Here is a 26,195-nt window from a genome sequence, read left to right as displayed (position 1 = left end):
ACTATTTTTCCTTTGGAATGTTGGTACAGCAACCCGCAACATGCAATCTCCAAGTCCAGGGGAAGGCATCCCGCCAGGACCTGGAGTGCGTGGGTGCTCACAGTGCAGCAAGCTCTTGTCATTATGAGTAATATCGATCGGTGTGTCATCTCTAGTTTTTTCTTGTTGACAGCTGTGCTAGTCTTTGTGTACCAGGCCCCAGCTGCATAGGCTAGTGCTGGGATGAAGAATGCCTTACAGAGGATGCCAAGGACCCTCTTCTTCAGGCCCCAATATTTCCTAGTGACTCTGGCCAGTAGGCTCGCATAACTTCTTATTTTTGTTGTCAGGTAGTAGCGATGTGGTGTGAAGCTAAGGTTTCTGTCAAGTATCACTCCGAGGTATTTTATTTCTGTTAGCAACTTTATGGTTTTCCCATTTATCTTAATCTGCGGTGGTCTTCTAGGGTCAAGGAAGCCTTTGAGAAGTATTGAACTTGTTTTGTCTGAGGAGATAGTAAGCAGATTTGCACTAGCCCAATTTTGCAAGTCACTAGTGGCCCGATTTGCTATGGTCTCCAGTCGTGCCCGGCTGTCAGCCTGCAGCATCAGAACCAGGTCATCCGCATATGCCTGGGTTTTAACATTTGGAATATCCAAATTAAGGAACTTGCCAGAGCCTGGCCAGAACAGCAGGCCACCAGAGAGAATCAAAGGCTCCTGCAAAATCAATCGATATTAGGAGGAAGTATTTTGTGTTGCAGTTTTTAGCTGTTTCAATAATATTTTCCAGATCCTCTACAGCCGAGCGCCCCTTCCTAAAGCCATATTGATTGGGCGACATAAGGTTTGATTCTTGGAAGTGGTTCTCAATTCTTTGGTAGAGAAGGCGCTCGAAGAGCTTGCTGAAGATTGACAGCAAGGCAATTAGCATTAGCATTAGCATTAGTAGAGGCATTTGATGCAAGAAAGCAAGCTTATGCAGCATCAGCCAAAAAAAAAAAAAAAAAACCCACTTCCAGTTCACCCCTCTGTTCGTTCAAAATACCTGTCCAGCTGAGCCTTAAACTTATTTAGGCTATCAACCTCCACCACAAGGGATGGCAGTCTGTTCCACCAACCAACCACACGCTGGCTAAAGGCAAATTTCCGCACGTCTATCCTACATCTGTCTTTCCTCAATTTGAATTTATGCCCTCTCAGGTGATTTTTCTGAGCTAGAGGAAGAATCCCATCAGCATTGAGCATGCTTAAACCATTCAAGGCTTTATACACCTCTATCAGATCACCTCGCTGGTGCCTAGTCTCCAGACACTTTAATTTGCAAAACTTAAGCCTTTCTTCGTAAGAGCACCCCTTTGTTCCATTCACTAATCTTGTTGCCCTTCTCTGTACTCGTTCCAGCAGCTCTACATCCTTCTTGAAATGAGGCCTCCAGACCTGTATACAGTACTCTAGGTGTGGCCTGACCATTGCCTTATACAATGGAATAATCACCTCCTTATCCCTGCTGGAAAAATTCCTGTATATCATTGACAATACTCCATGAGCTACTCTTGCAGCCCGTCTGCACTGCTCAGAGAACTTCATATCTGCCTGCACAATCACCCCCAAGTCCCTTTCATTCTCTACCACTGTCAGTGTAGTACCACAGAGTTGATACGTTGCTCTGGGGTTGCTGTTTCCCATGTGTAGTACTTTACATTTGTCAATGTTAAACTTCATTTGCCACCTCTCAGCCCATCTGCTCAACCTTTCCAGATCCTGTTGCAGCAGCATAGTGTCAGTAGTGTCCTTGACAACCCTGCCAACCTTTGTATCATCTGCAAACTTGGACATTAAGCTTGATATACCATCATCAATATCATTTATAAATACAGAAAACAACAATGGACCCAACACTGAGCCCTGAGGGACTCCACTAATAACATTAGTCCACGATGAGCAGTGTCCATTGATTACCACTCTCTGTCTTCTCCCCCTCAACCACCCCTTTATCCATAGCAGCAATTTGCCTCCAATGTCACACTGCTCCAATTTGTGTAGCAGTCTTCCATGTGCAACAGTATCAAAAGCCTTTCTAAGATCCAAGTATATAATATCAAAGTTATTCCCTGCATCCAGTTCTTTTGTGACTGCATCATAGTAACCAATCAAGTTGGTCAGGAAAGACTTCCCCTTAACAAAACCATGCTGTGTCTGAGCTATAACTGAAGTCTTGTCTAAATGATCCTGCAGTGCTTCTTTAACCAGTGCCTCCATTAATTTTCCTGGAACAGAAGTTAAGCTCACAGGTCTATAATTACTTGTGTCAGTCTTTGATCCTCCTTTGTGAATTGGGGTCACATTTGCACATTTCCAGTCTATGGGTACCTCCCCTGAGTCCAAGGAAGCTCTCATAATTATGGCTAAGGGTTTGCTTACTTCCTTTGCTGCCTCCTTTAATATAACTGGATAGATCCCAATCCACCCCGGGTGCCTTTCTTGTGTTTATCTTCAACAGTTTCTCCTCCACTTTACTCCCAGTTATTTCAAGATTCTGTAGCTTACTGCTAGAGTTGAATACACCTCTGGCATTCCCTTTGCTGAATAACTCCTCATGTGTGAATGTTGATGCAAAATATTCATTTAGTTTGTTAGCTACCTGAGCAGGATCATCAACAGTTGACCCATCAATATCAAGTGGACCAATCTGATTCATCCCCTTGCTTCTAGAGTTTACATAAGTAAAGAACTCTTTGCTGTTTTTCTTTGCATCCCTTGCCAAGGATTTCTCGTAATCTGCCTTCGCCTGCCTAACCTCCTTTGTAACTTGGTTGCATATCAACTTGTATCTATCATAGGCTTCTGTGTCATGTGTTAATTTGTAAGTATCCCATGCATTTTTCTTCTCTGCCATATGCCTCATTAGTTCATCTGACATCCATTTTGGCCTAAACCTTGAACAATATTTCTTAGTTGGTATGTAAAGCCTAGTAGCTTCCAAGATAAGTTCTTTGAATGCTTCCCATTTTGAATTTGCTGTTGGTAACATCATCAGTTGGTCCCACTGTATAGAATTTAAATACTGTCTCAGTCCATCGTAGTCGCCTTTACGGAAGCAATAACCCTTCCCTTTACCTCTGATTGTAGTTACCTCTTTGAGTAAATCCCACTTCAGCACACTGTGATCACTGCCACCTAGTGGTTCCTTTATCTGCAGATTCTTAATGCATGAAGAATCACTGCTGATAATCAAATCAAGAGTATTACTCCCTCTAGTTGCCTCCCGAACATGCTGATGTAGAAAACAATCATCCAATAAATCCACAAAAGCTCTGCTAGTGCGTAAGTAACCAGCCCCCAAATTCCAGTCAATATCTGGGAAATTAAAATCTCCCATTATAAGACTCTCTGATTTACTGGCCCACTCTATTTCCCTGTACAGTTCCTTATTATACTCATCAGAGTCATTAGGCCTATAGCACACTCCTACTCTCAATTTTGATCTCCCAATGCTTATGTCACACCAAACTGACTCAACACTGCACTGTACAGCGATGTCGACTGGCTTCACTTCCTTGGTTTTTATGTGTTTCTTAACTAATAGCATAACCCCTCCCCCCTTCTTATCCTGTCTATCCTTTCTGTAGACGTTGTACTCCCCAAATTGCAGTTCTGCATCCCTTATATCTGTGTGACACCACGTCTCTGATATCCCAACAATATCTGCCTTTGATGTTTTGAGCAATACCTCAAATTCATCAAATTTATTTACTAAACTCCTAGCATTGGTGTACACGCAAGTATACCTGCACCTGTTTCTATTCTTAGCTACCCTAACACAACCCATGCGTTTACTTGTACCGCAATGGCTCCCAGCAGTCTCTGAAATACCATGCATCTTGTTTTTCAGGCTTCTGCTCATTCTAATAGAAGCAGTGCAAGAATCTCTTTCACCTCTGCCAGTGGCTACTGTCAATCTATTGGTCTTTGTCTCCCCCCAAGCTAGCAGTTTTCCGACCCACCTAACACTGCTTCGATAGCATCAGCAAATATTCTTGCACCCTTTCTATTTAAGTGTATCCCATCCCTGTAGAAGCAATCTCTCCTGTTAACAAGTACAGTCCAGGCTGAAAAAATTCTACCCCTTGAGCCTTGCACAATCTTTCCAGGGCCGAATTGATCGACAAGGCTCTCATCATATACTCCCTCCTATCGTGTCTGGGCAGAATTGCAGACACTTTCAAATTCAACCCTAATTCTCGGCTTTTGTTCAACAGTGACTTGTACTTGTTAAGTAATTCTGCCGGTCTCCTACTCTTAATATTATTAGTGCCAACGTGTACAACTATATCACCTTTTGTGCCCTTAAAAGATGATATTCGCTCTACAACGTCATCAACCTTTGCCCCTGGCAGACATACCCTGGTCCTGTTCCACCTATCTTTTTTACAAAGCATGTTCCCCGTTTCCCTGACAATAGAGTCACCAACAACTACTAGTTCCTTCGGACCAGCGCATTCTGCCTTGGGGGTTGTCTCTGTGTCACGCGATGCCCAAGTGCAAGCTCTGGCGTTGATGTGGGCAGCTGAGAGCTTGATGGGCCCCTCAATTTAGTTTCTTCGAGGGCATCCACCCTGTCCTTCAAGCTCTCATATAGGCCCACAAGAACGCCGAGTTGTTGCCTGATATCGATACACTCCTTGCATCGCGCACACACAAAGACATCCCCCTTGGCAGTATCATGTCCCGTACCCGATTGCTCTGCAAACATCAAGCAAACAGTGCATTTTATAAGGCTGTGAGTCAGAGGACAACTGCCCCCCTCAGGTAAACATACTAAACAAGGATTAGCAAGAAACATCCACACTGCGATTTTGTCACCTCACCTCCACCCACTGAGTTCTGTTTTGACCGGGAAAGATAATTTTAGCCACGCCCATGTTTTTCTATGGTGGAAAATGTTCACGGCACTTTAAAATTCACATTTTTTTAGGTTTCATTTTATGTTAAATCAGCGACTGCGAATACAGATACCGCGAATAGCAGGGGTTTACTGTATTTCTGATTTATTTTCCATTTTTTACTATATTTTTGAATGTTGAATTACAGTATTTTTCATTGTTGAAAAGGTCACATTTCTTTATAACGAAATTTCTGTTTAACGAATTTTAAGTGAACAATCGATTTCGTTATATGGAGGGCTGACTGTACATGATATCAAAAATTATTTTTTGCATCTAGTTCCTTCAGGACCACATTATAGTATCCAATCAAACTGGTTCGACAAGACTTCCCCTGCATGGCATTTGATTCATTCTGGTGGCATAGTGTTCTTAGGAGACTCCACCAGACAAATATCCCACAAAACCTCCATAATGTAATAAACAGCTACCTTAAAGACAGACATGTCTCAGTTTGCACAAAGTTCCAGGAAATGACATGCCCTGTGGACAAAGGATATCTGCAAGACTTAATCCTTGGTCCTTTCTTCTTGACAATTTTTCTACATGAATTTCTGGCCTTCGTTCTGGTCCCAGTGGAAAGCCTAGCCTTTGCAGACAATTTGATTCTCCTTGTAAAAGAAAAACGCTACAGTGGTTGTAGAGCAAATCAAATGCCACCTTCAGGCAACTGCAGGAGCAGGCACAAATGCACATGCTCAGGATACCTAAAAAAATAAATCCACACTTTTGAAAGGAAGCATATATATGAGGAAACACCCTTAAAATTAATTTTCATGAATTTTAAGGGTGGGGGTCTCCTTAATTTTATGGATATATCATAAAATTAATTTTATGATACCTTAAAATTGGTATCAGAACTAAAAATAGCTAGGGCTTGTTTTTGATTCCAAATTAACTGTTCATCCCCATTTAGCATAACTGGCAAAAAAAAGTGAGAAACTAGCAGGCATGATTACCAGGATCAGTCGGGCTGACTGGGGTCTCAAAAGAAGTAATATGATTGCTCCCTGGAAATCATATACCAAGCAGTGTTCTTGCCTGCCATATCACCTATGGAGCCAGTGTGTGGTTTACCCTCACGGCCATAGTCAGAAACAAATTGCAGACAATTCAGAGAACAAGACTGCTCACTATTACCAGAGCACATTGCACTGTCGGCACTGTAGGTGGTGCTCTCCCACTTTACTTGGAAATAGCCAAAAGAGGCTTGTACTACAGATTTAAGAAGAGCATACCCACAGAATTTCTGGGATAGCCCTCAACACAGCCAATAACATCATGGCTGAGAGGAAAAGAATAGCCACAAAGCTCCATGAGCAATGGCAATCAAATTGGGAGCAGGAAACCAGAGGTCTCGTTACCAAAGGTTTCTGTCACAGGTGGCAATGGTTAGTCCAAAGTCACTAAAGTGGCATGCCCCTGAACTCTTCGCAACTTTTATATCGACAGGTCACAGCTCCCTAATGACAATATTAAACTTCCTCAGGGCTAACTGATGACCCAAACTGTACCTGTGGCAAGAGTGAAAACTGGGCACACATTCTCTATGAATGTATAATTTATGATATCCCTAGAACTCGGTTAACAGCAGAGTTGCCCCCTCCCCAGGGGACAGGAAAATCTTTTCATAATAAAAGAGAATGACTACAAAGTTTTTGCAAACTTTATTACACAAAAGGTATTTTTAAATACAAAGAAATATCCAGAGATAAGCACTTCAGCCTCCCCCACAGCCAACAATAATAAATAATAAAAATGCTCATATCTCCCACCAGATGATTTAAACTGACAGGGTAGCTGTATTCAGTACCCTGACACATAACTGAAATTGAATAAACCGGATTGACCAGGGCTCCCCAGGACTACCCTGCCTTGTGTAGGGACCTGGAGGCTGCACACCTAATAAATAATCATGTAAGGGAGGGAGATGTACAAGCAGCCAACTTAGCTGAAAAATATTAGTAAGCTAGTAGCAAGGGGATGCAATGTAGAATGAAAGAAAGATGAGGAAAATGAATGAATGAATGAGAGTGAAACAGGAATTATGGTGAAAGAGGGTGGCCAAGCATGAAAGCAAAAGAGAGAAAATGAGAGATTTGGTAAATGGGAATGAAGGTTATACATCAAATGAAAAGTATGCAAACACATTGTTAAATATATAAGTTTAGAATACATATACTAACACATTTGAACCTAGCTACTAACAACACCAACATACCCACTTCAAGCTCCCTGGTTTGTAAGATATGCAGCCAGGACTGCACCACAACTGAATAGTAATAGTAAGCTGAGGAGCCTGTGATTGCAGTGCTGAGAGAAAGAAACCAAATAAATGAATCGTATGCTTGAAAGAATGAAAGGAAGCATGGGTGTGAGCAAGGAAGTACGCAACTTTAATTTTAGTAAGTTATGTTAATACTAACCCTTAGTTTAGCTGTTTTATAAATTTAAACTCTTTATGCCTAAGTTAACTTTAATGTAGTATTTTACACTAACCTCACCACACACCGGCATCCACTACCCAGTGTGAGAAAGAGAATGGATGTGTGGGGGGAAAAAATAACTTAACACACAAAAAAATAATTAATTAAATAAATAAATAGATAATATAAAATGTAAGAAAAAATCAATAAAATCAGAATGAGAGTAGAGTGTGAATGATCATAAGTGGGAAAAACTGCCTGTGCCCCACCCAACTCAGTTTGATGGTGGGCAGATGGCCCATTTTTGGCCCCTGCCCATCCAAGAAGACACACTGCAGTGGCTTGCTCCCTAGCCAGTGTGGGACAGAGCAACAAAGCAGGTGCTCCAACATAGGGATCCCATTCCCTATGAACTTTCACTCCTACCATCTGGTAGTTTTCTCATTCACTCATCCCAACCTCCCTCCAAACTGGGTGGAATCCTCCTCCCCCTTTGCCTGGTTAATAACCCCCACTTCAATCTATTAACTCCCACCACCAGGTTAGGATGGGTAACCAGACCTGGGGTTCCTCTGCTGTCCCCCCTTTCAATCAGATGGGTACCTTCACTACTGCTCCCTCTTTTACTCTAACCCCCTCCCACTTTCTATCTCCCCACTACTACTTAATTTTCATTTTTTTTTTTTTTTCCCCTGTCTGCAGCCTTGGCTACTACAGGATTAGCCCTGCCAGTGCTTCATACTCCCTACTGCCCAGCTCACCTCCTCATGGCACTGGAAGGTAAACTACAGGTTTTTGTGTGAAAACACAGGCCTTAACCTAGATAAACACACAATCCACACTAACACTAGCCTTTAAACCTACTTCCTTGGGGGGAGGGGGACATTTTCGTCCTCCTCTCCTCTCCACCCTATATCTTCTACTCTGGTGGGACATGGGTATGTCCCACTGAAAACTGGGGCTACCTACTCTATTGGCCCCATATTTCTGTCTTTCTCCCCCCAGCCTTCTGCCTCCCCCCCTCTCTATCTATACGCTAGCGAAAGCCCTACCCAAAAACTTAACATATCTAAATTACCTTACGCCCATAACTTGGCCTAGCAAAACTAAGCGATTCTACCCCTACGTCGACGCATTTCTGTCTTTTTTTTTTTTTTTAGGTCCTAGCCGCCGAAATCTCAGGAAATTAAGTGGCAGGACCTGCCAGAGTGAAACAGACTACTGGGTTCCTGGTCTGCCTCCACGGGGCGTAAGTGGGGCAACGTTGGGCCTCAGTAGGGGCCCAGCGGCTAAATGACCAGATGAACAACGGTACAAGGCATCACACACATATACAAAGTCCATACACTTTTAAATCTCTGGCTTTTCCAGTCAACTGGTTCACCCACAATGTAAACTACGCGGAGATGGGGGGAACCCCTTGTGCCGTTTGACCCTAAACACACTTACACTTACACTTACTAACACTAGCCTAGAGAGAAGTCTGGGTACACATTCTATATGAATGTATAATTTGCATCTGCAGAACACAGCAAATAGCACAGATTGGCCCCTTCAGAGGGAAGAAGAACATCTATTCATCATAGAAGAAGATTATAAAGCCTTTACAACCTTCACACAGAAAGAATTCGAAATGCACAGAACTATCCAAAGAATAGCAATTCAATCCCCTAGCAATTAAACAATAATCTATAGTTAAAATTGTTCATGTCTCCCACGACACCTAGACGATGACTTAAGAACTATTGAGAAGCAGTATTCTGTGCCCTGACAGGAACCTGACGATGAAACTGGATTGACTTGCGTACCCCCCCTCCCTGCCTGTCCCATATTTTGCCTGTTGGGGTTCACCCCTGTTATCCCCCTCCCAGCCTTCAGTCTCCTGCACTACACTAACTAAACCGACCGAGTACACCCCTAACAATGCTGCCAAATTCTAATCAGTGTCTATATTCAACCACTTTCTCGTAAACCTCTTTCGGCCTTTCGAAATTCTAGTGTTCACCCCCCCCCTTTTTATTAACATTAGTTGAAGCATATGATGCAAAAAAGCAAGCTTATACAGCATCAGTCAAAAAAAAAAAAAACCCATTCGGTCATTCCAAATGTTTGTCTAGTTTAGCCTTAAATTTATTTAAGCTATCAACTTCAACAACAACAGATGGAAGTCTGTTCCAGCAATCAACTACCCATTGGCTAAAGCAAACTTCCACACATCTATTCTTTCTTGTCTTTCCTCAATTTGAATGTGACACTTTTGGTTCATAATATAAGCAAGAGGAAGAATCCCAACAGAATTAAGCTTACTCACACAATTCAAGGCCTTATACTACTCAATCAGATCACCTCACAGATGCCTAGTCTCCAGATGCTACAACTTGCAGAACTTTCTTCATAAGCACACACCTTTGTTCCTCTCACCAATCTTGTTGCCCTTCTCTGTACTCCTTCTAACAACTCTATATCGTTCCTAAAATGAGGCCTCCAGATCTGTATACAGTATTCAAGGTGTGGCCTGACCATTGCCTTATACAAAGAGTTAGTCACCTCCTTGTCTCTGCTAGCAAAATTCCTATATATCATTGACAAAACTGCATGACATGCTCTGGCAGAATGTCTGGACTGCTCAGAGAACTTCATATCTAACGGCACAATTATCTCCAGGTCTTTTTCATTCTCCACCTCCACGAGTGCAGTACCACAGAGTTGGTACGTTTCTCTTGGGTTACTGCTACCCATGCACAATTGACCTTATTTATATATACTTATAATTTATATGCATCCCATACATTTTTCTTCTCTGCCACGAGCCTCATTAATTCATCCGACATCCATTTAGGCCTGAACCTTGAACAGTATTTCTTAGTTGGTATGAAAAGCCTAGTAGCCTTAAAGATAAAGTCCCTGAAGGCTTCCCATTTAGAATTCACTGTTGGTAACATCACCAATTGATCACACTCTATAGAATTTAAAAACAGTCTGAGACCCATGTAGTCACCTTTACGAAAACAAAAACCCTTCCCTTTACCCTTGATGGTAGTTACATCTTTAAGTAAATCCCACATCAGTACACTGTGATCATTGTCACCTAGTGGTTCCTTTATCTGCAAATTCCTTATGCATGCATCATCGCTGATGATAATCAGATCAAGGGTATTACTCCCTCGGTTGCACCTTGAACATGTTGCCGTAGAAAACAGTCCTCCAATAAATCTAAAAAAGTCTTGCTAGCATGCAAGTGACCAACCCACAAGTTCCAGTCAATATCTGAAATGTTAACATCCCCCATTACAAGATATTCTGATTTACTGGCCCATTCTATTTCTCTGCACAACTGTTCATTGTACTCATCAGTGTCATTAGCCCTATAACTTACTCCTCTCATTTTCCCTTTCCCAGTGTTTAAGTCGCACCAAACAGACTCAACATTGCCATGTCCACCCGTGTAAACTGGATGTACTTCCTTAGATTTATGTGCTTCTTAACTAACAGCATAACCCGTCCTCCCTTCCTACTCTGTTGGTCCTTTTCTGTACACATTGTACACTCCAAATTCCAATTCTGCACTGCTTATATCTGTGTGACACCATGTCTCTGATATCCCTACAATATCTGCCTTTGATGTCTTGATCGGCACTTCAAATTCATCAATTTTATTTACTATACTTTTAGCATTTGTGTACATGCAAGTATACATGCACTTGTTCTTACTCATAGTTATCCTACTTGTTCCATGATGACTCTCAGCAGCTCTTGAAATCCCCAAAAACTTGTTCTCTAGGCTGCTGCTCATTATAACAGAAGCAGAGCAAGAATTGCTTTGGTTTCTGCCTGCGACTACCGTTAATCTTTCAGTCTGTGAATCCTAACTAGCAGTTTTCTGACCCATCTTACACTGCCTCAATAACATCAGGAAATAAATATAGACCTTGTCACTGAAATCCTCAGAAATTAGGTGGCGGGCCTGCCAAAGTACTTAAATAATCTACTGGGTGCCTGACCTGCCTCCTTGTGGGAAAAACTGGGTCACAATAGGAGCCCAACCGTTAAATAGTGAGAGAAACGACATAACATAACACACAACACACCACTCTCCACATACTTTATAAATCTCTGGCCTTCACAGAGTTGTGTCACACATACAAAGAATACAACACAGAGATGTGGAAAACCCCTGGTGCTGTCAGACAACTAACACATTTTATACTTTACTAATGCTAGCCTATGAACACTCACTAAGCTACATAAATCTGGCCTTTACAGAGATTGTACTCATCACATTGCTTGACACAGAGTTGGGGGAATCCCCCCCCCCCCAGCCACATTACAAATAAAACTATTGAGTACATTTTATATACCTTTGCCTCCATCTAACTCACACCATACAGATTCTCTGCTGGCACATGTAACTTCAGACTCAGCAAAAGTTCTTTTCATACTCAGGCTACTTTTGATAAGAAGCATGACACTACTACCTCTTCTATTTTCCCCATCAGTACCATAGCAGATCTCGTCATCCTCAATTTCTGCATTGCACCACATTTCTGTTATTCCTACAGAGAAGCCTCTGGCAGATATAAACTAGTCTGTAAGCAAGTCACAAAGGAGGTTAGGCAGGCGAAGGCAGATTAGGAGAAATCATTGGCAAAGGATGCAAAGAAAAACAGCAAAGAGTTCTTTATTTATGGAAACTCTAGAAGGAAAGGGATGAATCAGATTGGATCACTTAACATAGATGGATTGACTATTGATGATCATGCTCAGGTAGCTGAATAACTAAATGACTATTTTGCATCTACATTCACACATGAGGAGTTATTCAATGAGGGCAGTGCCAGATGTTTATCAAACTCTAACAGTGAGGTAAGTGATTTTTTAATAACTGAGAACAAATTGGAGGAAAAATTGAAGTTAAACATAAAAAAGGCACCTGGGGTGGACAGGATCTATCCAGTTATATTAAAGGAGGCAGCAAACCCTGGGCCATAATTATGAGAGCTTCCTTGGACTCAGGGGAGGCCCCCATGGACTGGAGGTGTGCAAATGTATCACCAATTCACAAAGGAGATTCAAAAGGTGACACAAATAACTATATGACCAGGGTATGTCTGCCAGGGGCAAAGGTTGATGACGTTGTAGAGCAGATATCATCTTTTAAGGGCACAAAAGGTGATATAGTTGTACACGTTGGCGCAAATGATATCAAGAGCAGGAGACCGGCAAAATTGCTTAACAAGTACAGGTCACTGTTGAAAAAAAGCCGTGAAATAGGGTTGAATATGAAAGTGTCTGCAATTCTGCCCAGACACGATAGGAGGGAGTATATGATGAGAGCCTTGTTGATCAATTCGGCCCTTGAAAGATTGTGCAAGGCTCAAGGTGTAGAATTTTTTTCAGCCTGGACTTATTAACAGGAGAGATTGCTTCTACAGTGATGGGATACACTTAAATAGAAAGGGTGCAAGAATATTTGCAGATGCTATCGAGGCAGTGCTAGGTGGGTCGGAAAACTGATAGCTTGGGGGGGGGGATACAAAGACTAATAGATTGACATTAGCCACTGGCAGAGGTGAAAGAGATTCTTGCACTGCTTCTATTAAAATGAGCAGAAGCCTGAAAAACAAGATGCATGATATTTCAGAGACTGCTGGGAGACATTGCGGTACAAGTAAACACATGGGTTGTGTTAGGGTAGCTAAGAATAGAAACAGGTGCAGGTATACTTGCATGTACACCAATGCTAGGAGTTTAGTAAACAAACTTGATGAATTTCAGATATTGCTCAAAACATCAAAGGCAGATATTGTTGGGATATCAGAGACGTGGTGTCCACAGATATAAGGGATGCAGAACTGGAATTTTGGGAGTACAACGTCTACAGAAAAGATAGACAGGATAGCAAGGGGGGAGGGGTTATGCTATTAGTTAAGAGACACATAAAAACCAAGGAAGTGAAGCCAGTCGACATCGCTGGACAGTGCAGTGTTGAGTCAGTTTGGTGTGACATAAGCATTGGGAGATCAAAACTGAGAGTAGGAGTGTGCTATAGGCCTAATGACTCTGATGAGTATAATAAGAAACTGTACAGGGAAATAGAGAGGGCCAGTAAATCAGAGAGTCTTATAATGGGAGATTTTTGACTGGAATTTGGGGGCTGGTCACTCACACACTAGCAGGGCTTTTGTGGATTTAGTGGATGATTGTTTTCTACATCAGCATGTTCGGGAGGCAACTAGAGGGAGTAATACTCTTGATTTGATTATCAGCAGTGATTCTTCACGCATTAAGAATCTGCAGATAAATGAACCACTAGGTGGCAGTGATCACAGTGTGCTGAAGTGGGATTTACTCAAAGAGGTAACTACCATTAGGGGTAAAGGGAAGGGTTATTGCTTCCGTAAAGGCGACTACGATGGACTGAGACAGTATTTAAATTCTATACAGTGGGACCAACTGATGATGTTACCACCAGCAAATTCAAAATGGGAAGCATTCAAAGAACTTACCTTGGAAGCTACTAGGCTTTACATACCAACTAAGAAATATTGTTCAAGGTTTAGGCCAAAATGGATGTCAGATGAACTAATGAGGCATATGGCAGAGAAGAAAAATGCATGGGATACTTACAAATTAACACACGACACAGAAGCCTATGATAGATACAAGTTGATATGCAACCAAGTTACAAAGGAAATTAGGCAGGAAGGCAGATTATGAGAAATCCTTGGCAAGGAATGAAAAGAAAAACAGCAAAGAGTTCTTTACTTATGTAAACTCTAGAAGGAAGGGGATGAATCAGTTTGGTCCACTTGATATCGATGGGTCAACTGTTGATGATCCTGCTCAGGTAGCTGACAAACTAAATGAATATTTTGCATCGACATTCACACATGAGGAGTTACTCAGCGAGGGGAATGCCAGAGGGGTATTCAACTCTAGCAGTAAGCTACAGAATCTTGAAATAACTGGGAGTAAAGTGGATGAGAAATTGTTGAAGATAAACACAAGAAAGGCACCTGGGGTGGATGGGATCTATCCAGTTATAGTAAAGGAGGCAGCAAAGGAAGTAAGCAAACCCTTAGCCATAATTATGAGAGCTTCCTTGGACTCAGGGGAGGTACCCATAGACTGGAAATGTGCAAATGTGATCTCAATTCACAAAGGAGGATCAAAGGCTGACACAAGTAATTATAGACCTGTGAGCTTAACTTCTGTTCCAGGAAAATTAATGGAGGTACTGGTTAAAGAAGCACTGCAGGATCATTTAGACAAGACTTCAGTTATAGCTCGGACACAGCATGGTTTTGTTAAGGGGAAGTCTTGCCTGACCAATTTGATTGGATACTATGATGCAGTCACAAAAGAACTGGATGCAGGGAATAGCTTTGATATTATATACTTGGATCTTAGAAAGGCTTTTGATACTGTTGCACATGGAAGACTGCTACACAAATTGGAGCAGTGTGACATTTGAGGCAAATTGCTGCTATGGATGAAGGGGTGGTTGAGGGGGAGAAGACAGAGAGTGGTAATCAATGGACACTGCTCATCGTGGACTAATGTTATTAGTGGAGTCCCTCAGGGCTCAGTGTTGGGTCCATTATGGTTTTCTGTATTTATAAATGATATTGATGATGGTATATCAAGCTTAATGTCCAAGTTTGCAGACGATACAAAGGTTGGCAGGGTTGTCAAAGACACTACTGACCCTATGCTGCTGCAACAGGATCTGGAAAGGTTGAGCAGATGGGCTGAGAGGTGGCAAATGAAGTTTAACATTGACAAATGTAAAGTACTACACATGGGAAACAGCAACCCCAGAGCAACGTATCAAATCTGTGGTACTACACTGACAGTGGTAGAGAATGAAAGGGACTTGGGGGTGGTTGTGCAGACAGATATGAAGTTCTCTGAGCAGTGCAGACGGGCTGCAAGAGAAGCTCATGGGGTATTGTCAATGATACACAGGAATTTTTCCAGCAGGGATAAGGAGGTGATTATTCCCTTGTATAAGGCAATGGTCAGGCCACACCTAGAGTACTGAATACAAGTCTGGAGGCCTCATTTCAAGAAATATGTAGAGCTGCTGGAACGAGTACAGAGAAGGGCAACAAGATTAGTGAATCGAACAAAGGGGTGCACTTACGAAGAAAGGCTTAAGTTTTGCAAATTACAGTGTCTGGAGACTAGGCACCAGCGAGGTGATCTGATAGAGGTGTATAAAGCCTTGAATGGTTTGAGCATGCTCAATGCTGATGGGATTCTTCCTCTAGCTCAGAATAATCACCTGAGAGGGCATAAATTCAAATTCAGGAAAGACAGATGTAGGATAGACGTGCAGAAATTTGCCTTTAGCCAGTGAGTAGTTGGTTTGGTGGAAGAGACTTCCATCCCTTGTAGTGGAGGTTGATAGCCTAAATAAGTTTAAGGCTCAGCTGGACAGGTATTTTGAACGAACAGAGGGGTGAAGTGGAAGTGGGTTTTTTTTTTTTTTTTGGCTGATGCTGCATAAGCTTGCTTTCTTGCATCAAATGCGTCTACTAATGCTAAAGCTAATGCTAATTGCTGCTGTGGATAAAGGGGTGGCTGAGGGGGAGAAGACAGAGAGTGGTAATCAATGGACACTGCTCATCATGGACTAATGTTATTAGTGGAGTCCCTCAGGGCTCAGTGTTGGGTCCATTATTGTTTTCTGTATTCATAAATGATATTGATGATGGTATATCAAGCTTAATGTCGAAGTTTGCAGACGATACCAAGGTAGGCAGGGTTGTCAAGGACACTACTGACACTATGCTGCTGCAACAGGATCTGGAAAGGTTGAGCAGATGGGCTAAAAGGTGGCAAATGAAGTTTAACATTGACAAATGTAAAGTACTACACATGGGAAACTGCAACCCCAGAGCAATGTATCAACTCTGTGGTACTACACTGACAGTGGTAGAGAATGAAAGGGACCTGGGGGTGGTTGTACAGGCAGATATGAAGTTCTCTGAGCAGTGCAGACGGGCTGCAAGAGTAGCTCATGGTGTACTGTCAATGATATATACGAATTTTTCTTGCAGGGATAAGGAGGTGATTATTCCCTTGTATAAGGCAATGGTCAGGCCACACCTAGAGTACTGTAAACAGGTCTGGAGGCCTCATTTCAAGAAGGATGTAGAGATGCTGGAAAGAATACAGAGAAGGGCAACAAGATTAGTGAATGGAACAAAGGGGTGCTCTTACGAAGAAAGGTTAAGTTTTGCAAATTACAGTGTCTGGAGACTAGACACCAGCGAGGTGATCTGATAGAGGTGTATAAAGCCTTAAATGGTTTGAGCAGGCTCAATGCTGATGGGATTCTTCCTCTCTCTCAGAATAATCACCTCTCAGGTGATTATTCTGAGAGAGAGAGGCATAAATTCAAATTGAGGAAAGACAGATGTAGGATAGACGTGTGGAAATTTGCCTTTAGCCAGCGGATGGTTGGTTGGTGGAACAGACTTCGATCCCTTGTCGTGGAAGTTGATAGCCTAAATTAGTTCAAGGCTCAGCTGGACAGGTACTTTGAACAAACAGAGGGGTGAAGTGGAAGTGGTTTTTTTTTTTTTTTTTTTTGGCTGATGCTGCATAAGCTTGCTTTCTTGCATCAAATGCCTGTACTAATGCTAATGCCAATAGACCTGTTAGTTTAACTTGTGTTCCGGGGAAAATAACGGCATCACTGGTTAAAGAAGCATTGCAGGATCATCTAGACAAGACTGCAGTAATAGTTAAGACATAGCATGAGTTTTTGTGAAAGGGAGATCTTGTCTGACCAATTTGATTAGATAATATGATGTGGTCACAAAGGACCTGAATTCCCAAAAATAATTTTGATATCATATATACTTGGATTTCAGGAAAGCTTTTGATACTGTCGCGCATGGAAGACTGCTGTACAAATTGGAGAGATATGGAATTAAGGGTAAGTTGCTAAAATGGATAAAGGGATGGTTGAGTGGGATACTACAGAGAGTGGTAATCAATGGACACTGCTCTTCATGGAAAAATGTTATTAGTGGAGTTCCCCAGAGTTCAGTGTTGGGCCCCATCACTGTTTTCTATATTTATCAATGATATCGATGAAGGTATATCAGGTTTAATGTCCAAGTTGCAGACGATACAAAGGTTGACAGGGTTGTTAATGACAGTAAAGACAGTATGCTACTCCAACTGAATCTAGATAAGTTGGGAAAATGGGCTGAGAAGTGGCAACTGAAGTTTAACATTGACAAATGCAAAGTACTGCATATGGGTAGCAATAACCGAAGAGAACCAACTGTGTGGTATTACACTCAGGGAAGTTGAAAGTAAAAAATACCCGGTGTTAATTCTGCAGTCGGATATGAAGTTCGTTGAGTACTGCCGAGGGGCTGCCAGGGTGGTCATGGAGTCTTGTCAATGATATATAGAAATTTTGCTAGCAGGGACAGGGAGGTGATTATCCCGTTATACACGGCAATGGTCAGGCAACACCTATAGTACCTTGTACAGATCTGGAGGCCTCATTTTAGAAAGGATGTAGAGTTGCTAGAACGAGTGCAAAGAAGGGCAACAAGATTGGTGAGGGAAACAAAGGGGTGCTCTTACCAAGAAAGGTTTAAGTTCTGCAAATTGCAGCACCTGGAGAGCAGGCACCTGCGAGGTGATCTGATCGAGGTGTATAAGGCCTTGAATTGGTTGAGTAAGCTGAACGCTGATGGGATTCTTCCCCTTGCTTAGATTACAAACATGAGGAAAAACAGATTCAAACCAAGGAAAAACAGTTGTAGAATAGATTTGTGGAAATTTGCCTTTAGCAAGTGGGTAGTTGATTTGTGGAAGACTTCCATGTTTTGTTGTGGAAGTTGATAGCCTAAATAAATTTAAAGCTGAGCTGGACAGGCATTTGGAACGAATTGATGGGGTGAAACTGGAGGGTTTTTTTTTTTTTTTTTTTTTTGCTAATGCTGCATAAGCTTGCTTTCTTGCATCGTATGCCTCTACTAATACTAATGCTAATATGTACCGTAGAAGATCTTGTCACCCCCAATTTCTGGGTGGCACCACATTCCTGTTATTCCTATCATGTCATCATTAGTTGTGAATAAAATAATATTCTAATATTATTATAATATTGTTTTTTATTCACAAGTAATGTTGGAAATAAATAATAGTATGTATTGTGAATAAAATGGTGAATATGAACTCCTTTATACTCCTAATATTATTGTAGACACAGTTAAGACTAAATATTCTTCTAAAGTTTATTACTCTGACACACCCCATTAAGTTATTTAGGCTTGTATCCCATCTTTCTTATCCCGCTCATTTTAAATGTTGCTACCCTCAGAACGTCTTGCAAATGTCAGCAGTTGTGGCAACAAACAAGAATTCTTGAGTGAGTGCAAGCATTACTTTCACCACTATAATCAGATAAATGAGGATCTAAATTAGCTTCTCAGCCTCCTAACTAGCAGTTTGCTTGAACCCTTAATGTATCCCAATGATGCTGCATGCATGCATGCAATTCATTTAATGCAAGCTTTAGTTCAAATATTTATAAATTTTATCTTCAAATTTTTGAATGACTCAAAATTTTAGATATCGTTAAATTAAATATCTTAATGAAAAAACCGAGAATACATGATTCGGCAGTGTCACCAACAAAATTTAATAATATAATAATATATAATATTGTTATATTATTCCCATTAGCAAAGGCACATGATGCAAGAAAGCAAGCTTATATATCATCAGCCAAAAAAAAAAACACCCTTATTTCACCCATCCACTCACTCCAAATGTTTGTCAAGTTCTGCGTTTAATCTATCTAATCTATCAATTTCTACGACAGATGGAAGTTGGTTCCAGCAATCAACCACCCTCTGGCTAAAAGCAAACTTCCGCACATCTATCCAACAACTGTCTTTCCTCAATTTCAATTCATGCCCTCTCAGGAGATTATTCTGAGCAAGAGGAAAAATCCCATCCGCATTGAGCATGCTCAATGCGGATGGGATTTCAAGGCTTTATACACCTCAATCAGATCACCTCGCAGGTGCCTAGTCTCCACACACCGTAATTTGCAAAAATTACAGTGTGTCTAAGAGCAACCCTTTGTTCCATTCACTAATCTTGATGCCCTCCTCTGTACTCGTTCAAACAGCTCTACATCCTTCTTAAAATGAGGTCTCCAGACCAGTATACAGTACTCAAGGTGTGGCTTCATCATTGCCTCATACAAGGAGATAATCACCTCCTTATCCCTGCTAGAAAAATTCCTGTATATCACTGACAAGACACCATGAGCTACTCTTGCAGACCGTCTGCACTGCTCAGTTACCCCCAGGTCCTTTTTCATTCTCTACCACTGTCAGGGTGGTATCACAGAGTTGATACGTTACTCTGGGATTACTGCTTCCCATACATAGTACTTTACATTTGTCAATGTTAAACTTCATTTGCCACCTCTCAGCCCATCTGCTCAACCTTTCCAGATCCTGTTGCAGCAGTATACTGTCATTAGTGTCATTAACAACCCTGCCAACCTTCTTATCGTCTAAAAACTTGGACATTAAGCCTGATATACCATCATCAATATCATTTATAAATACAGAAAACAACAATGGACCCAACACTGAATCCTAAGAGACTCCACTAATAACTTTAGTCCACAATGAGCAGTGTCCATTGATTACCACTCTCTGTCTTCTCCCCCTCAACCATTCCTTTATCGATAGCAGCAATTTGCCTCCAATGCCACACTGCTCCAATTTGTGCAGCAGTCTTCCATATGCAACATTATCAGAGGCTTTTCTAAGGTCCAAATATATGATATCAAAGTTATTCTTTGCATCCAGTTCCTTTGTGACTACATCATAGTATCCAATCAAATTAGTTAGACAAGACTTCCCCTTAACAAACCCATGCTGTGTCTGAACTATAACTGAAGTCTTATCTAGATTATCCTGCAACGCTTCTTTAACCAGTGCCTCTATTAATTTCCCTGAAACAGAAGTTAAATGAACAGGTCTGTAATTACCTGTGTCTCTCTTTGATCCTCCTTTGTGCATCGGGGTCACATTTGCACAACTCCCGTCCATGGGTACCACCACCCCTGAGTCCAGGGAAGCTCTCATAATTATGGCTAAGGGTTTGCTTACTTCCTTTGTCGCCTCCTTTAATATAACTGGATAGATTCCATCCACCCCAGGTGCCTTTCTTGTGTTTATCTTCAACAATTTCTCCTCCACTTTACTCTCAGTTATTACAAGATTATCTAGCTTACTGCCAGAGTTGAGTACACCTCTAGCATTCCCCTCCTCCTCATGATTCATCCTTTTCCTTCTAGAGTTTACATAAGTAAAGAATTCTTTGCTGTTTTTCTCTGCATCCTTTGCCAAAGATTTCTCGTAATCTGCCTTCACCTGCCTAACCTCCTTTGCAACTTGGTTTTACAGCCCAGCTTATATCTATCATAGGCTTCTGTGTCAAATGTTAATTTATATGTATCCCATGCATTTTTCTTCTCTGTCACCTGTCTAATTAGTTCATCTGACATCTATTTTGGCCTAAATCTTGAACAATATTTCTTTGTTGGTATGAAAAGTCTAGTTGCTTCCCAGATTAATTCTTTGAATGCTTCCTATTTTGAATTTGCTGTTGGTCACATCATCAGCTGGTTCCTCCATATAGAATTTAAATACTGTCTCAGACCACCGTAGTCACCTTCATGTAAGCAAAAACTCTTCCCTTTACCACTGATGGTAGTTACCTCTTTGAGTAATTCCCACTTCAGCACACTGTAATCACTGCCACCTAGTGGTTCCTTTATCTGCAGATTCTCGATGCATGAAGAATCACTACTGATAATCAGATCAAGAGTATTACTGCCTCTAGTTGCCTCCCAATCATGCTGCTGTAGAAAACAATCATCCAATAAATCCACAAAAGCCTTGCTAGTGTGTGAGTGACCAACCCATAAATTCCAGTCAATATCCAGGAAATTAAAATCTCCCATTATAAGACACTCTAATCTACTGGCCCACTCTATTTCTCTGCCCAATTGCTCATTATACTCATCAGGCCTATAGCACACACCTACTCTCATTTTTCCTTTCCCATTGCTTATGTCACACCAAACAGACTCAACATTGCATTGTCCACCCACATCAACTGGATGCACTTCCTTAGATTTTGTGTGTTTCTTAACTAACAGCATAACCCCTCCTCCTCCCTTCCTGTCCTGTCTAACCTTTCTGTACACATTGTACTCCCCAAATTCCAATTCTGCACTGCTTATGTCTGTGTGAAACCACGTCTCTGATATCTCAACAATATCTGCCTTTGATGTCTTGACTAGCACTTCAAGCTCATCAAATTTATTCACCAAACTCCTAGCATTGGTGTACATGCACCTGTTTCTACTCTTAGTTACCCTAACACAGCCCATGTATTTACTTGTTGCACTATGACTTCCAGCAGTCCTGGAAATTCCCATTGCCTTGCTTTCTATTATAATATTATATTATAATATTATATATAATATTATAATAATATATGTAATATTAAATAACATAATATAATAATATATAATATTAAATAATATAATATAATATAATAATATTAGAAATTACTTAAGACTTCAAGATAATGAAAGAGAGAGACACTTCAACTAAGTGTGTTCCCAAATACCCTAAAATCCCCTATCTGCTGCCCAATTCACCAGTAATAAAGTAATCTAATCTCCTTTCTGGTGCTCAATTCATTGCGACCCATTAATACTGTGAAATATTTCTCCCTAATTAATTTTAATGCTTCCCCTAAGAACCTTATAAACCTCAATCAGATTCTGTTCGAAAAGTTCCAATTTTACATAATTTCAAATTAAATATTTGAAATTATTATATAAATATTATAAATTATATATTTTATTTATTTTTAATCATAGAGCATTTGAGCATTGTAAAAATATATATTTTTTAACTTGCTTGTTTAAATCCAAAGCTCTCAGTTGCAGTTCCTCCTCCAAACACATAAATTTTGTCTTCATGGACTGCAATTTCGTGACGATACCTATACATTACAAAAATAAATATCCTTAAGTGTTTGAATCTGAATTAAATCTGATGACCAAAATTGTCAATTTTTTGAAACAGCAAAATACAGTGTTAAAAATTTTGAATACATGCCAATTTAAAAAAGGTAAATTTATTTTATCAATTTCATCCTTTCTATTTAATTCTCATCAAAATGGTTTCCCCTAGCATTAAAAAAAAATGTGTGCATGTGTACATACAAAATAAGTCCAAAATCTTATGTTATTCTGAAAAGTAATGGAGTAGCAGTTTGTGTATTTTTTCCCCCCTTTGAGGTACTTCAAAGAAAAAGAGTAAATGAGAAAAGAAACAAAACAGAAGTAGAAAGGAAAATGAAATGGAGGGTAAAAAGAGAAAGACTAAACCTTAATTTCTTACTAAGGAATCTTTGAGATCACTCAGATAACAAGATTCATGATGCAAACAAATTTTTACCAGGTAAATTCCTGGTGTTATATATTTTTGTGCACCTCCTTTCTATAACACCATATCATACTGGTGCTTCAAATCTTCTCAATATTCCTTGTGGATAATTTCTTGTAAAATTTCATTTGTAATTTTGTAAACAATATAAAGCAATTTATCTTAACTTAATCAGAATCCCAATATTGTATTAAAATTCTTTAATGTAACTTCATAATTCAAACCAATTGTAACCCTATAATGCCTGATAATGGGGATCAATTGAGTCTTGAAACATTGCTCAAGTATTAAGTGTAAAATGACGTGATTTGCTTCAATAAACATTTAAAACTTTATCAAGTGATGTAATAGTGTTTTTGTTTTTCTTTAAATCATTGCATCATTTATTTGTTTGCATTTAAGTTCACAAATCCAGCAACCTTTAAAAGCCCTGGCTGCAAAGAAGACAAGATTATCTTAGAAAGCTTGCTTTACTTTTTGAAAAATACTCCTGAAATCATTACTTTTAATCTCAAAAACAGCGGAGTAAATTAAATATGTCATAATATGCGGGTGTTTTTAAATTTCAATACAATTTCATATATGTCAGTGTTGAAACAACATACAATTTGGTTGATGCTAAGTATGGTGCTACACTAATGGTGGTAGAAAACAAAAAGGACCTGAGGGTAATTGTGCAGTCAGTTATGAAGTTTTCTGACAGTACAGATGGTTTGCAAGAGTAGCTCAAGGTGTCTTGACAATGATATACAGGAATTTTTCTAGCAGGGCTAAGGAGGTGATTATCCCCTTGTATAAGGCAATGGTCAACCTACACCTTTAGTACTGTATACAGGTCTGAAGGACTCATTTAAAGAAGGATGTAGAGCTGCTGGAACAAGTACTGAGAACGGCAACAAGATTAGTGAATGGAAAAAAAAAGCTGCTCTTACGAAGAAAGGATTAAATTTTGCAAATTACAGTGCCTGGAGACTAGGCACCTGTGAAGTGATCTGTTTGAGGTGTATAAGGCATTAAACGGTTTGAGCATGATCAGTGCTGATGAGATTCTTTCTCTTGCTCCGAATAATCTGCCTGAGAGGGCATAAATTTTTAAGGGCACAAAATGTGATATAGTTGTACATGTTGGCACTAATGATATTAAGAGTAGCAGACCGGCGGAATTACTTAACAAGTACAGGTCACTGTTGAAAAAAAGCCGTGAATTAGGGTTGAATTTGAAAGTGTCTGCAATTCTGCCCAGACACGATAGGAGGGAGTACATGATGAGAGCCCTGTTGATCAATTCGGCCCTGGAAAGATTGTGCAAGGCTCAAGGGGTAGAATTTTTTTCAGCCTGGTCTGTACTTGTTAACAGGAGAGACTGCTTTTACAGGGATGGGATACGCTTAAATAGAAAGGGTGCAAGAATGTTTGCTGATGCTATCGAGGCAGTTTTAGGTGGGTCGGAACACTGCTAGATTGGGGGGGATACAAGGACTAATAGATTAACAGTAGCCACTGGCAGATGTGAAAGTGATTCTTGCACTGCTTCTATTGGAATGAGCCACAGCCTGGAAAATAAGATGCAGGATATTTCAGAGACTGCTGGGAATTATTGGGGTACAAATAAACACATGGATTCTGTTAGGGTAGCTAAGAAAAAGAACAGGTGCATGTATATTTGCGTGTACACCAATGCTAGGAGTTTAGTAAATAAATTTGATGAATTTGAGGTATTGCTCAAAACATCAAAGGCAGATATTGTGCGGATTTCAGAGACGTGGTGTCACACAGATATAAAGAATGCAGAACTGGAATTTGGGGAGTACAATGACTACAGAAAGGATAGACAGGATAGGAAGGGAAGTGGGGTTATGCTATTAGTTAAGAAATACATAAAATCCAAGGAAGTGAAGCCAGTCGACATTGCTGGACAGTACAGTGTCGAGTCAGTTTGGTGTGACATAAGCATTGGGAGATCAAAATTGAGAGTAGGAGTGTGCTATAGGCCTAATGACTCAAATGACTATAATAAGAAACTGTACAGGGAAATAGAGTGGGCCAGTAAATCAGAGCGTCTTATAATGGGGGATATTAATTTCCCAGATATTAACTGGAATTTGGGGGCTTTTCACTCACACACTAGCAAGGCTTTTATGGATTTATTGGATGATTGTTTTCTGCATCAGTATGTTCAGGAGGCAACTAGAGGGAGTAATACTCTTGATTAGATTATCAGTAGAGATTCTTCATGCATTACGAATCTGCAGGTAAATGAACCACTAGGTGGCAGTGATCACAGTGTGCTGAAGTGGGATTTACTCAAAGAGGTAATACCATTAGGGGTAAAGGGAAGAGTTATTGCTTTCTTAAGGCGACTACGATGGACTGAGACAGTATTTAAATTCTGTACAGTGGGACCAATTGATGATGTTACCAACAGCGGATTCCAAATTGGAAGCATTCAAAGAACTTATCTTGGAAGCTACTAGGTTTTACATACCAACTAAGAAACATTGTTCAAGGTTAAGGCCTAAATTGATGTCAGATGAACTAATGAAACACATGGCAGAGAAGAAAAATGCATGGGATACGTATAAATTAACACATGACACAGAAGCCTATGATAGATGTAAGATGGTCTGTAACTAAGTCACAAAGGAGGTTAGGCAGGCAAAGGCAGATTATGAGAAATCTTTGGCAAAGAATTCAAAGAAAAACAGCAAAGAGTTCTTTCCTTATGTAAACTCTAGAAGGAAGGGGATGAATCAGATTGGTCCACTTGATATTGATGGGTCAACTGTTGATGATCCTGCTCAGGTAGCTAACAAACTAAATGAATATTTTGCATCGACATTCACACATGAGGAGTTATTCAGCAAGGGGAATGCCAGAGGTGTATTCAACTCTGGCAGTAAGCTAGAGAATCTTGTAATAACTGAGAGTAAAGTGGAGGAGAAATTGTTGAAGATAAATACAAGAAAAGCACCTGGGGTGGATGGGATCTATCCAGTTATATTAAAGGAGGCAGCAAATGAAGTAAGCAAACCCTTAGCCATAATTATGAGAGCTTCCTTGGACTCAGGAGAAGTATCCATGGACCCTAATTCACAAAGGAGGATCAAAGGGCGACACAAGTAATTATAGACATGTTAGTTTAACTTCTGTTCTCGGAAAATTAATGGAGGCACTGGTTAAAGAAGCACTGCAGGATCATCTAGACAAGACTTCAGTTATAGCTCAGACACAGCATGGTTTTGTTAAGAGGAAGTCTTGCCTGACCAATTTGATTGGATACTATGATGCAGTCACAAAAGAACTGGATGCAGGGAATAA

At 40.5% G+C, this 26,195-nt stretch overlaps 1 protein-coding gene across 2 annotated transcripts in view; it reads right to left on the bottom strand.

The window, feature by feature from the left end:
- slim (scruin like at the midline) overlaps positions 1–26,195 on the bottom strand; it is a 197,920-nt gene that overhangs the window by 88,553 nt on the left and 83,172 nt on the right. For both annotated transcript variants that reach the window (XM_090369140.1, XM_090369141.1), the window contains exon 6: positions 22,347–22,431. In XM_090369140.1, coding sequence (XP_090225266.1) covers positions 22,347–22,431 — 85 coding nt within the window. The remainder of the gene's footprint in view (positions 1–22,346; positions 22,432–26,195) is intronic.

This window comes from Mastigoproctus giganteus, chromosome 2, assembly GCF_048544385.1.
Source record: "Mastigoproctus giganteus isolate SK-2022 chromosome 2, ASM4854438v1, whole genome shotgun sequence".
Classification (NCBI taxonomy): domain Eukaryota; kingdom Metazoa; phylum Arthropoda; class Arachnida; order Uropygi; family Thelyphonidae; genus Mastigoproctus; species Mastigoproctus giganteus.
This window is presented reverse-complemented; position numbering and strand designations above follow the sequence as displayed.